General features: G+C 43.6%; 1 protein-coding gene across 2 annotated transcripts in view; it reads right to left on the bottom strand.

Annotated features, from left to right (window-relative positions):
• Window positions 1–257: 257 nt before the first annotated feature.
• The window catches only part of pi4kab (phosphatidylinositol 4-kinase, catalytic, alpha b), a 31,805-nt gene continuing 20,932 nt past the window's right edge, over window positions 258–11,130 (bottom strand). Inside the window, exons 32-55 of one of the 2 annotated variants that reach the window (XM_019887624.1) lie at window positions 9,672–9,828; window positions 9,465–9,592; window positions 9,209–9,367; window positions 8,594–8,745; window positions 8,400–8,507; window positions 8,196–8,323; window positions 7,809–7,967; window positions 7,644–7,723; window positions 7,326–7,525; window positions 7,106–7,196; window positions 6,631–6,798; window positions 6,496–6,549; window positions 5,862–5,982; window positions 5,646–5,775; window positions 4,527–4,670; window positions 4,363–4,433; window positions 4,068–4,174; window positions 3,876–3,980; window positions 3,678–3,803; window positions 3,478–3,598; window positions 2,343–2,502; window positions 2,185–2,274; window positions 1,347–1,430; window positions 258–1,253 (exon numbers count right to left, since the gene is read on the bottom strand). In XM_019887624.1, coding sequence (XP_019743183.1) covers window positions 1,202–1,253; window positions 1,347–1,430; window positions 2,185–2,274; window positions 2,343–2,502; window positions 3,478–3,598; window positions 3,678–3,803; window positions 3,876–3,980; window positions 4,068–4,174; window positions 4,363–4,433; window positions 4,527–4,670; window positions 5,646–5,775; window positions 5,862–5,982; window positions 6,496–6,549; window positions 6,631–6,798; window positions 7,106–7,196; window positions 7,326–7,525; window positions 7,644–7,723; window positions 7,809–7,967; window positions 8,196–8,323; window positions 8,400–8,507; window positions 8,594–8,745; window positions 9,209–9,367; window positions 9,465–9,592; window positions 9,672–9,828 — 2,895 coding nt within the window. In that variant the 3' untranslated portion in view covers window positions 258–1,201. The remainder of the gene's footprint in view (window positions 1,254–1,346; window positions 1,431–2,184; window positions 2,275–2,342; window positions 2,503–3,477; window positions 3,599–3,677; window positions 3,804–3,875; window positions 3,981–4,067; window positions 4,175–4,362; window positions 4,434–4,526; window positions 4,671–5,645; window positions 5,776–5,861; window positions 5,983–6,495; window positions 6,550–6,630; window positions 6,799–7,105; window positions 7,197–7,325; window positions 7,526–7,643; window positions 7,724–7,808; window positions 7,968–8,195; window positions 8,324–8,399; window positions 8,508–8,593; window positions 8,746–9,208; window positions 9,368–9,464; window positions 9,593–9,671; window positions 9,829–11,130) is intronic. The other variant, XM_019887632.1, reaches the window with a different exon arrangement.

Here is an 11,130-nt window from a genome sequence, read left to right as displayed (position 1 = left end):
TACCGTATTGCTTAAATTAAGAGTAGAAAAAATAATTGTCCCAATGCAGGTCATAGGTGAGCTGGAGTTTTACCGGTTGGCTTTTTGCCAACCAATTGCAGGGCACATTCAGACAAACAGGCATTTATTCACATGAACACCTATTGACAACTTTGACTCTTCATTGTCGTTTTCCATGAACCTAACATGCATTTTTGGAGGAATGTGGAAAGAAGTCAGAGTACCCAACGACAACCTCTGCAAGCAGAGGCCACAGCCAAGATTTGAACCCCCGATTTTTTTTTTTTTTTTTAATCAAATGCTTTTGAGAAGCAGGACAGTCCTCAGTCACAGATCTTTATATGAACCTGGTAATCCTTGCTGTAATGATTTAAGTGATATTTTTATTTGAGAACAGACAGATACCTGTTTCAATGCCTCAGCATTTCTTTAAATCAATATAATCTTTATTTGATTTGACATCTTGTGCATTCTGATTCAAAAGGCATAAATATATAGAAAAAGGAGACAGAGAATGGGTCACTGCTAAAAATGTACAAAGAGAGGCAGAATCTTTACAATGAGTGACGTTACGACTAACATGAGGCGCACGGCAGGTTTGACTCATCTGAAAAACATTCACCAAAAAAAAAAAGCTTCACGGCATGTGGACCCGTACAGAATTTTTTTCATGCAACAACATTCAGACTGTCACCTTCATTCAAAAAATAGCAACCCTTCCCTTTTGGATGGTACATACCGTCCAATTTAGTGCAACATCATCAGTGGAACCGTGACCCACATCGACAGTGCTTTCGACAAAAAGAGTGCCGATCCTCTGATTGGTCCGTGAAAAAGACGAGCGCGACGATACCGGCGAATACAAGAGGCCAGAACAGGCCACGTTTCTCTGCTACTGAACCGTCACAATTTCTTCAACAATCATTTCAAATCGGCACCACATTTTGAGCAAACGTGCAAACTAACATCAAATTTAAGTGCACACAAGTCAAGATGCAACGAGTGCAAGGGTATATTAATTTGTCGCTAACACACAGCTCCGAAGGGAAATAAATTACTTCATTAATGGAAATAAAATCACAAGACGACATCGGACGAGGCGAGGTATGAAGGAGCCACGGCAATCAAGGTAGAACATTATTCAAGGCACGCACATCCACGCGCATGCCATCCATTGGTGCACATGCTCAGGCACAAGCGTTTAGTAGGGGATCTGATTTTGGTAGTACTGGATCATGTCATAGGTTCGACTCCTGCGGGACAGGAACAAAACAGAATCGGCATGTCACTTCTATTTGACGTGATAGAAGCAGAACGCGAGGGAGCTTGGCGGTTGAGGTACCAACCTGCTGCTCAGGAAGCAGTTTTGGATGACTTTAATAATGAAGGCGGCTGCTTCTTTTTCACTCAAACCGGGGTTGAAACGCTGCCTGCAACCATAAGCACCAGAAGACAAAGTTTCAGTGCAGTACTCCCCCCACTATTCACAGGGACAAGGATTGAGCCATGCTATGAATAGCGAAAAACTGCGAGTAATTGAGGGCCCCCCCACAATGATTCAAATGAACTTAATTAAAAGTTTAAACCATAACCACACCACATCTGTAAAAATGGTTTGTCATTTCAAACTCATGGTACAACATTACTCTTAAAAAAAAATATGGCATAGTGACGTGTGAGTACCTTGGCCACCGGCAGGCACAGTACAAAAATACGACACACGGATTGGAAGATGAAACACAGAAGTCTGTCGCAACAAAGCTGTAGTTAATTTGAGTCATTTTTCGAAGAGGATAAAGTGTATATGCCAGTGAAGATTGTAACAGTTTATAGTCTTTGTGCATTTAAGATTTATAAGTACCGCAATATCGATGCTAGTTTCATAGCTTGTCAACTGTGTTTGCCATTGTGTGTTAGCATTAAGCTAGGTGACTTTTGGAAAGCAAAGTTAAGAGTATGAGATTAGGTTCACTACAAAAATGTCTAAACAAGAACTTGGCTTCTTTTGTTTTTTCAAGAAGAAATGTTGACTATTTCACAAACTGCTGCCTGTTGTGAAGTTTGCTGTCATCACTTGGCGCTCATATCATAAAAACATTATTTTGCAAAATGTGAGCCCTTAGAATAAATGGAACTGCTCACATAAAAAAATAAAATAAAAATAAAAACACAATGGCCACTCACTTGAGCAACTTGATGGTTTGCCCTCTGAAGCAGGGGAGCCCCGTGTCCAACATGAGGTTCACCAAGGAGACCACGCCGTCCATGTAGGGTCTACATTCACCAGTCTGTCAGTGCTATCATGTTGTAACAGGAACTAGTTTTGGCATGGTATCACCCACCTGACTGCAAGGTAACCTCTCACGCACATCTCCATGAACCACTTAAAGGGCGTGGCCTCCATCTTGCCGCCCATGATCATCACCATCTCGTCCGTCAGCTTGATGTCAGGCTCCCAGCCCAGGTTGCCGCCGGGGGAGCTTTCGAACATAAAGCCGAAATCTGACAATCAAAACGCGCTCAGTTAAACTGCGGCAATCTTGCCTTGGGGGGGAAAGTGAGACAATGCCCCAAGAGATTCGGCGGATGGCGCTATTGTGGAAAAAAAGGTGTCATCTGTGATGATCCATCCACTTGCAAAATAAATAGGTATAAATCAGCTCGTTTGATTGCCGTTTTTTGTCAAAATAATTTCCTGCGACACAACAAAAGTCTTGTCTAAAGACAGAGCAGGTGCCGCAGGAGTGTTTTAATGTCAGTGGCTGTTTATTTTAATATACTTTTATTAAAATGGAATATTGCATTTATTTATTCATTCATCCATTTTCTGATCCGCTTTATCCTCACAAGGGTCGCGGGGGGTGCTAGAGCCTATCGCAGCTGACTTCAGGCAGTAGGCGGGGGACACCCTGAACCGGTTGCCAGCCAATCGCAGGGCACACACAGACGAACATGCAAACTCCACACAGGGAGGCCGGAGCTGGAATTGAACCCGGTACCTCTGCACTGTGAGGTCAACGCGCTAACCACTGGACCACCGGGCCGCCTGCATTTATTTATTTACCTATTATTTATTTTTATATTTTCTTACTGCTTTAACTCCGAAACCAGCCCATCGGGAATCATATTCAGAAATCTTCACTATCCTCCTCGTTCATATCCTGAGTGTGGCCAAGAGTCTTCTGGTTCGCGTTGCCAAGGGATCGGCAAAATTAGTCTGAGATGAGTTTGCACTGCATGTGTTGCTGTTGCAGGTGGTATATTTTTGTGGGTCATTTTATAAGATGAGTTGGAAATTGTATAAAAGTGATCATCGTTTGTGGTATAATTACACGTTTGTGATTTGGGCCCCAAATAACTACAACCCAGAAGTTCTGCCTGGCAACAAAGTTGAAAAAAAAAAAACACTGCAGAGAGTATGAGAAGATACTGTAATTTTCTATCTAAACACCACTGCAAACACAGCAAGAAAGATACCGATATGGATGAGATGCCCTTGGCTGTCCAGCATGATGTTGCCGTTGTGCCGATCTTTAATCTGCAGCAGGAAGAGCAGCAGGCTATAAGCCGCCATGCTGCGAATGAAGTTGTACCGAGCCTGTGAGGAGAAACAGGAAGCAGTGAGACTCATATGCGTGGTGTTGGGGACCGGGCTGCTCGTTGGCTACAAATGTTACCTTCTGGAATGCCAGCGTGGATTCATCGCCATACTGGTTGCGGAAATAATCATACATGCCGAAGTCCGTCTGGCGGCCGAGCTGATCCCGGGACTTGCAGTCTGGAATGCACTCGATCACGCCGCACTGTCATCCAAAAAAGACGGTTTATACGAGGACCGGAAAGTTGATTGGTCATCATTTTTCAGCACGTCTTACTCCTGGAGCGGTGGCCACCACCCTATAAGGGAACACGTAGAGGTCCAAGCCCACCAGCTGGAAGATGTTCTTGAACAGGCTGATGATTTGAAGCGCAAGCATGTCCTAAACACAAAAGCAAGACTTGAAAAACAAAAAAATATGAGCTAACATGGCGGGAACATTCCATTCGAGTCAGTGGAAGGTCAGTACTTGTCGGCAGTCGTCGCCCACTTTAAAGATGGCCGCCTGCCAGCAGATCCTCTTGGCCTCCTCTTCGGTTTTCTCCTCATCCGCAGAGTCGGAGCAACACCGCAAACCTGGCGGCGGGGTAATACATATTTGTATTCAAGAGCGAGTGCGGCGTAGTCCCTTGTGATAAACGGGGGTTCAATCAAATCAGAACTCAATTTATGCAACGCCCTTTTTAAACACGTTTCCCGTCACCGTCTGTTTATATGAAAAATTCCCCATGGACGACGCAAGACACCGCAAACAGTAACCATACCTTCTTTTTCCAGCTCGCTGACTCCACACCTCTTTACTTTGAATTTGGCCAGGTAAGGAGCTTTGGCAGCGCTGGACACATTTTAGACGAGGTTCAGTGTTACGTTTTACACGGGTCGGCTTGGTAAACGAATGTTGAATGTTCAGTGCAAACATGGAGCCCACCTTTGCATCGGGGTCCCCGATTTGTAGTCTATATCTAACACGATGGCCTCCGGGTTACTGGGTAGATAGCAGCCAGGCTGGACTTTGATTTGGGATAGTGCTTCCAGGCAGGCCTTTTTCCGTTCCTCCCCTTTGGGAAAAGGTCTAATTGAGACAAACACAAACAAAAGGATGTGAGCATGCATGCATGGGTATCTCACGGAAGGATTTCACGCCACGGGTGACAGCTCGGCTCTGTTGTTGTTCACAAGGGAAGCGCGTTCACCTCTGGATATTTGTCATTATTGTCCTAATGAGAACTGAGGGGTTTCGGTGTCCCGCAGCGGGGCACGACGGAAGACAAATAATTAGCTTCAGTGAGCCGCTTGCGGACCGCCGTGTAATCAGAGCGGGAGGTTAAAGCATACAACACTTCGGAAATGATTGCTCGAGGTGTTTCGGGAAGGGAGCTCGGGTAGCTCAAGGCACGACGCGAGCAAAACAACGGAACACACGGGAAAAGTGCACATAGTAAACAGAGCAATCACCAAGAGGGTACAATTTGTTGGTGATGCGAGCCAATTCCTTGGTTACATTTCCCTTCAAGAGTTTATTGAAGACTTAAATGCATATCTTAACTTCTGACTACATTTCCATGATGGACCAAAGGTCATGTGGACAGTCCAATAAAGTGCAAATCTTAAAAAAAAAGCATAAAACTAAAATAAAAACCAATATATTTATTTCCTGCAGCCTGGAATTCCCTTCTGAGTAATGCCCTCCAATTTGCTTCACGTGCTTCAAGAATTAGCTGACTAAACGAACGGACACCATTAAAAAAAATGCAATAGTCAATGGTGCACATAGGTGGTGCACGGGTGCGCATGCACAATGAAAATATTAAACACGCACCAGAATTGTTTGCTGATTGTGCTGTCCCGTACATTTATTTCTCTACTCGACGCTTTTTACCTATCCGTGCTGACACCATTGCAAGGCTCTAACAAATGTTTGAAATAAGCACACAAACGTAACTAACCATTGCTATGGCCATCTCTAATTCTTCCATGATGCAAATGTGTATCTGCTCTATAACACACTCTTTCCATATTCACACACAACTTCTTTATGTGTTTGTACTTGATAGTTGCCGACACGTTGGTGATCTTGTTGAAAAAGTCAAACTCTCGCTGGTAGAAGTCTTTGGCTGGACCAGACAAGCTGCCTGTTATCTCTTCCACCATTTGCTCCAACAGCTCGCCAATATCAGCTGCAGTGAAGACCAGAGAACATTTTTCTTTTCTTGTGCAGGTTTGTGCTTGCACACGTTTTGTCGTGAGATGAGAGTTATCTTACGGTCTTTCTGGTGAGCCTCTTCATCCAGGTAGATGTTGGTCTTCATGTTCCAGATGAATTGATGGGCGAGGAGCTGCGACTTCTGAGCGGCCCACAGGATGTATTCCCTCACGTAACCCATCTAGAGCGGAGATACCAAGACTGGGTTGCAGTGAAAAGCAGCCAAAAGCAAGCGCTAGTGACGAGAAGTCCTTTTCAATCTTGCCGGCAGTTTGAAAACTGCAAACTTTAAAGTTTATGATTAAACTGTTAACAAGTGGAAAAAAAATGGTCAATTAGCTTTAGCTTTAGCGGTCACATTCCCAGATTATGGAGAATATTGACCGGGTGAAGTGTGCCATCACGATTCTAGTGTGGGGGACAGTTCAATGAATACCACAGTGACTTAAACGGTGAAAATGAACTCCTTTATCTGCTCCTTTATCCAAATCTTCAAAAATGTGGAGTGGATTTTTCCTTTGGCAGTGCAACATACCTCCACAAAATTATGGATTTTTTTTTTCCCTGCACAATCCTTGAAACTATTCCTGTCCTATTTACTCTGTTACTATGCCAAAGTGTTTATTATGAAAAGAAGCAATCAAACAACATAACGAGTATCTGTTTCTATTTGGATATAACAACTCCTATTCACCTTGTCGTAGCGAAGCGCTTGGACAATCTGAGGTATGTAAAACAAGATGGCGTCCTAGAAAAAGCATTCAAAATATGTTAGAAGTTCAAACCGGCCCTTGAAAATACAAACGCAACAGGTGACGTGTAAGCGTACGGGAGGAAAAGAGCGGAGCACTTTGACCCCGTATTGTGCTGTGAGCGGGTGAGGAGGATACATGGAAGAGAAATAAGACAGTCCTGTTGGTGGATCTGCTGGCGCCCAGCACAGGATGTGACTCAGCTCCGGAGAGTCGGCATCGATTGTGTGCCACGTCACGAGGAACTGTGGAGAAACAGACATTTGTATTCATGGTTTGACGTTAAAAACGTCGCTAAAATGGCTGGAATGAAGTGGAGAAGTCGAACACACAAAATAAGCCACTCTTGGGTGACCTATGAATTAATCAATTCGGGGTTGAAAAATTCAATGGCTGCAAATTTGTGGGACTACTTTGGGCATGGGCCTTTCCTGCTCCGCTGTCTGTTCCTGCATGACTGTGCCGCAGTGCACCAAGCAAGGTCCATAAAGACATGCTTGGGCGAATAACTTGCGCAGATGCCTGACATACAGCCTGGTACCAAGAGCTCACCTTGACTGCTTCAGGGACATCGCACACAGCGGCTGGATCCAGACGCACTAGGCGAGTCACCTCGGACACGATCGCTTCAGTGTGTTTAAACCTGAGAAAGAAAGAAAGACAGAAAATCAGAAAGGGGACATTGCATCAGACAGTCATGTAATTGTTTTTTTATTTACACAGTAAAAATATGTGGAAAGCCGACTTGCATGCAAGGCCTTCACATACATACCTGGCGGGCAACTGCAGCGCCAGGTAAGGTGCAATGCTCCACGCCAGATTTACGTTGTCCTTCCACTGTTTCTCTGTCAAGCTGATGTATTTAGACCTCCAGTTGGCAATGCTGGTCTCCACTGACTGCTCTGTGGCGATGGCGAGCTCTTGAGTTGACAAAGGGTTGTACCATGTCGTCAGTCGCTCAATCTCGCTGGCCTGCGATACAGGAAAGCCACATGGACAAAAAAAAAAAAACAAACAAAACAAAACAATAAGCGGCTTAGCATGTGAGTTTTTATTTGTGAATATAGACAGTGTGATGAAATACAAATACCAGTAAAGCCAGTAAAAGGGTACGACGTTTCATGTAGTACTTGTGTAGTTGAGAGCCTCTGTTGCTTTTTTTGGAGAGGCCTTAAAAATTCCAGGAGAAACTTGTCATCAATCTGTCATGTTTTTTTTTTTTTTTTTACAAGCAGAGGCAGTATGTGACTTTCACCTGACTTCTTGGATATGGTGGACATCCCAGAGGACAGAGGGTAGGTGTTAATCCATCCCTGAGCCACCTGCTGCCTCTGACCCATCGCCGCATCCAGGTTACTGCGGCTGTCCGTCACCGCCATCACTGTCAAGCTGTTCACCGACATGTCTTGTGGATCTAAACAAGGTCAAATAATTGCATTTAGCATCTTAGTGCATCACAGACCACAGAGGAAAGAACATCTTCTTGCCACAATATTAGATACAGCTGCAGAATCCAGAGCTATGGTGAAAAATAAATCCCGAAAATAATATTCATCATTCGATTGACCTCAATGTATTTTGCAGGAGTATTTAATATTTTGGCTTATCAGTGTACAGTTGCCTGAATTTAATAGTGCTGAACCTGGGGGGACCAGCTGGTTGGCAGCCAGATATTTTTTGTCTGACTGCAGGCAAGCGTAAAACTTGATCATGATGCTGATGTCTTCTCTCAACCTCTGATCAGCTTGAGTGGGAAATTTGGGATTGACGCTAAAAGAGTCAGGAAAAGAAAAATGAATACAGTGACAAGTTTTCCTTCCTCGCCCGCAACGCTCCTCTTTTCTACCTGAAGTAGTCAAAAGCCGTGGAATAGATCTTCTCTCGCAGTACATTTTTGATGGTGGCGTTTGTCACCACGTCGGCATGCAGAAGAGTTAAACCCAGAGTAAGCAGTCTACATAAGAAAGCACAAAGAGCAAAATGGTGTTGAACACAGTGTTTCAAAGATGATAACCATCTTTCTGGGTCAGACAAGCAAACCTAAATCTTGGCCCGATGGCGCCGACGTGGGTGTTCAAATTGCTTTTGGCTCCTCCCACGCTTAGAGACAGCGATCTCTGCAGGATAGTGGTGAAAATCTCCACCTGGTCCGAGCTGCTGTATTTGGCTATTTCGAACCTCTGCACCAGAAACTAGAAGAAGATAAATACAGATGAAAGAAAACCGCTACCTTGTATGATAATCATTATTTTTATAATCGCACACATCCATCTCTCTTCTATAGCATTTGTCATCATTAGGGTGGTGAGTGTGCTTAAGCCTATTCCACTCAGCAAGGATGTTTTTTTATTTAGATTACATTTAGGTTTCTTTCCAGGATGAACTTATTGTACATATTTATATCCTGAAACAAAGAGTTGTTTAAGTGGACGTACACAAACCAAAGTGTTAAGGGGCATCATGCCATGCCTTTATGGACCTTACACGGTGTCTCAGCGTCCCAAAAAGTCTCAATAAAAAATTGAGATCCAGGAAAAAGAGTTTGAGGGCAATTCTGATTGGGTAAGTAAATAATAAAGAGAAGTGTCACAACATGTTTGTCCATGATAGTGTAGAAAGGACGTCCTTTAAGTGGGATGAAGCAATATCACTGACCTCTATCCACAGGAAGTGGGGTATGACATCGGGGGCGCAGGGTGCAGGCTGGCTCTCTTCTGACACGGCTAGAGGTCCTGCCTCCACCTTGGCCATGGAGAACAAACCCATCTTCAGCTCCACCGTCATCTGCCAAGCGCCTGCCATCTCACGCATGAACTGGACACAAAAAGGAAAACACAAGATTTATTCATTCTGTGTGAACTGTGAACGTGGTCAGCACTCAAAGCACATATCCAAGCAGCGTGACACTCACTGGCACTTCAACCCCATTGTGTGCGGCCAGCAGCCACTCCCAGCACGCGATGGCTGTTTCCATGCAATGTTCAGTGAACATCTTTAGGGGCGACCAACACAGATGGTGCAGCAGCTGAGGGTTGCAGTCTGACAACAAATGAGGGTTCAAGTTAGCCGAAAACGAAATCGTTTTTCAGGACAACGGGGTTAGTGGTGAATGACTCACTTCTGGTGATAATAAGCAAGGCTGCCATCTTGAACATGGCCTGGGTGAAAGCCTCTGGATCTTGGGTGTCTAGCGCGCTCACCATCTGCTCAATCATTAACTTGCTCAGGTCTGACTGACTGTGTGTCGCCTCGGAAAACTGGATCATACCGGCCACCTAAATAACAAACACATCTTTCATAGATTCTTGTGAGGAAAAAAAAAGGTATAAGGGTTCATATGTAATATAATACATTTTTCACAGTCACGAATGTGCATAACAGCAAGAGCCAGACGCTATTATATATCATTGCGCCAAGTTCGGTGTTAACAAAAGTGGATGCAGGAGAGATGAAACCGAGAAGCGGGTGAGAGTGACGTGAGTGGCGATTCTCATCCTGAATATGTGAGTAATAAATAGTATTAAAGCGGTCGAAATGGTGCACTAGAGGTATATTAATTGTTGCTTAGTATGCATGTAAATCACAGGAGATGTGGTGCGATGATTCAGTTGTTAAGATCATAATACCCAAGAAGGATTTCAAGGACTTTAAACAGAAGAATGCTCTCATATTCACACTTTTTAGTTGATTATAAATTCATTATAAATTCGCTAAAATTGAATATTTTTCACATGACAGCAGGTCGGTGTACAAATGGTGATGTGAGTAATAACCTAAGCTGTTAGATAAATTGTAAGACAAAAAAAAAAAAGGAAACAGTACAGAGTGGCCTAAAATGACATCCTCACCCTTTGACAAAATTCGATCTTGAGGAAATGCATTTAATTCCATGTCCATTTGGAGATGACTAGCTAGACCAGGGGTGTCAAACATACGGCCCGCGGGCCGGATCTGGCCCGCAAAGGAGTTTAATCCGGCCCGCGAGATGATTATGTAAAGCAGGGGTGTCAAACATACGGCCCGCGGGCCGGAACCGGCCCGCAAGTAGGTTCAATCAGGCCCGCAGGATAATGTAAAAGTGAAAAAAATGCATTAAAGACACAGAATTAATATTTTTAATCAGGTGCAATTCATTGAGTATCCGCAAGGGGACACTGTTTTGATCAGAGAAGAAGACAACAGCAGCCTCAGTCTGTCACTGAGACAGACCCATGACAGCAGACGCTATCAATAGCACTCTCAAATTTACACATTTAATAGCACTCTCCTTAGTTTGTAAGGTGTAGGCAGGGATTACATTTAGATTTTATATGCACGTGTAAATGCTTTAAAACTTGCTTTCTTTATGAATCTTGTTTAATCTTAAAGTGCATTACTATATTTTTCAATACCAATTACTTGTTAAAGTTTGTACAATCAGTGGGATCAGTTGCAATGCATATATGTGAATGATAAAAGTAAATTGCACATTTGTCGAAGGAAATGTAAGGTGCTTCATGAAATGTTTTGTAAAAGATATGTTCATTAAATTTCAACATTTTCCTAATGTTCTTGTGCTTCTTTATACCAAAACAAAG

Source organism: Hippocampus comes, unplaced genomic scaffold, assembly GCF_001891065.2.
Source record: "Hippocampus comes isolate QL1 unplaced genomic scaffold, H_comes_QL1_v1.1 scaffold155, whole genome shotgun sequence".
NCBI classification, from domain to species: domain Eukaryota; kingdom Metazoa; phylum Chordata; class Actinopteri; order Syngnathiformes; family Syngnathidae; genus Hippocampus; species Hippocampus comes.
Note: the sequence above shows the minus strand (reverse complement) of the source record. Positions and strands in the feature narration are given on the sequence as shown.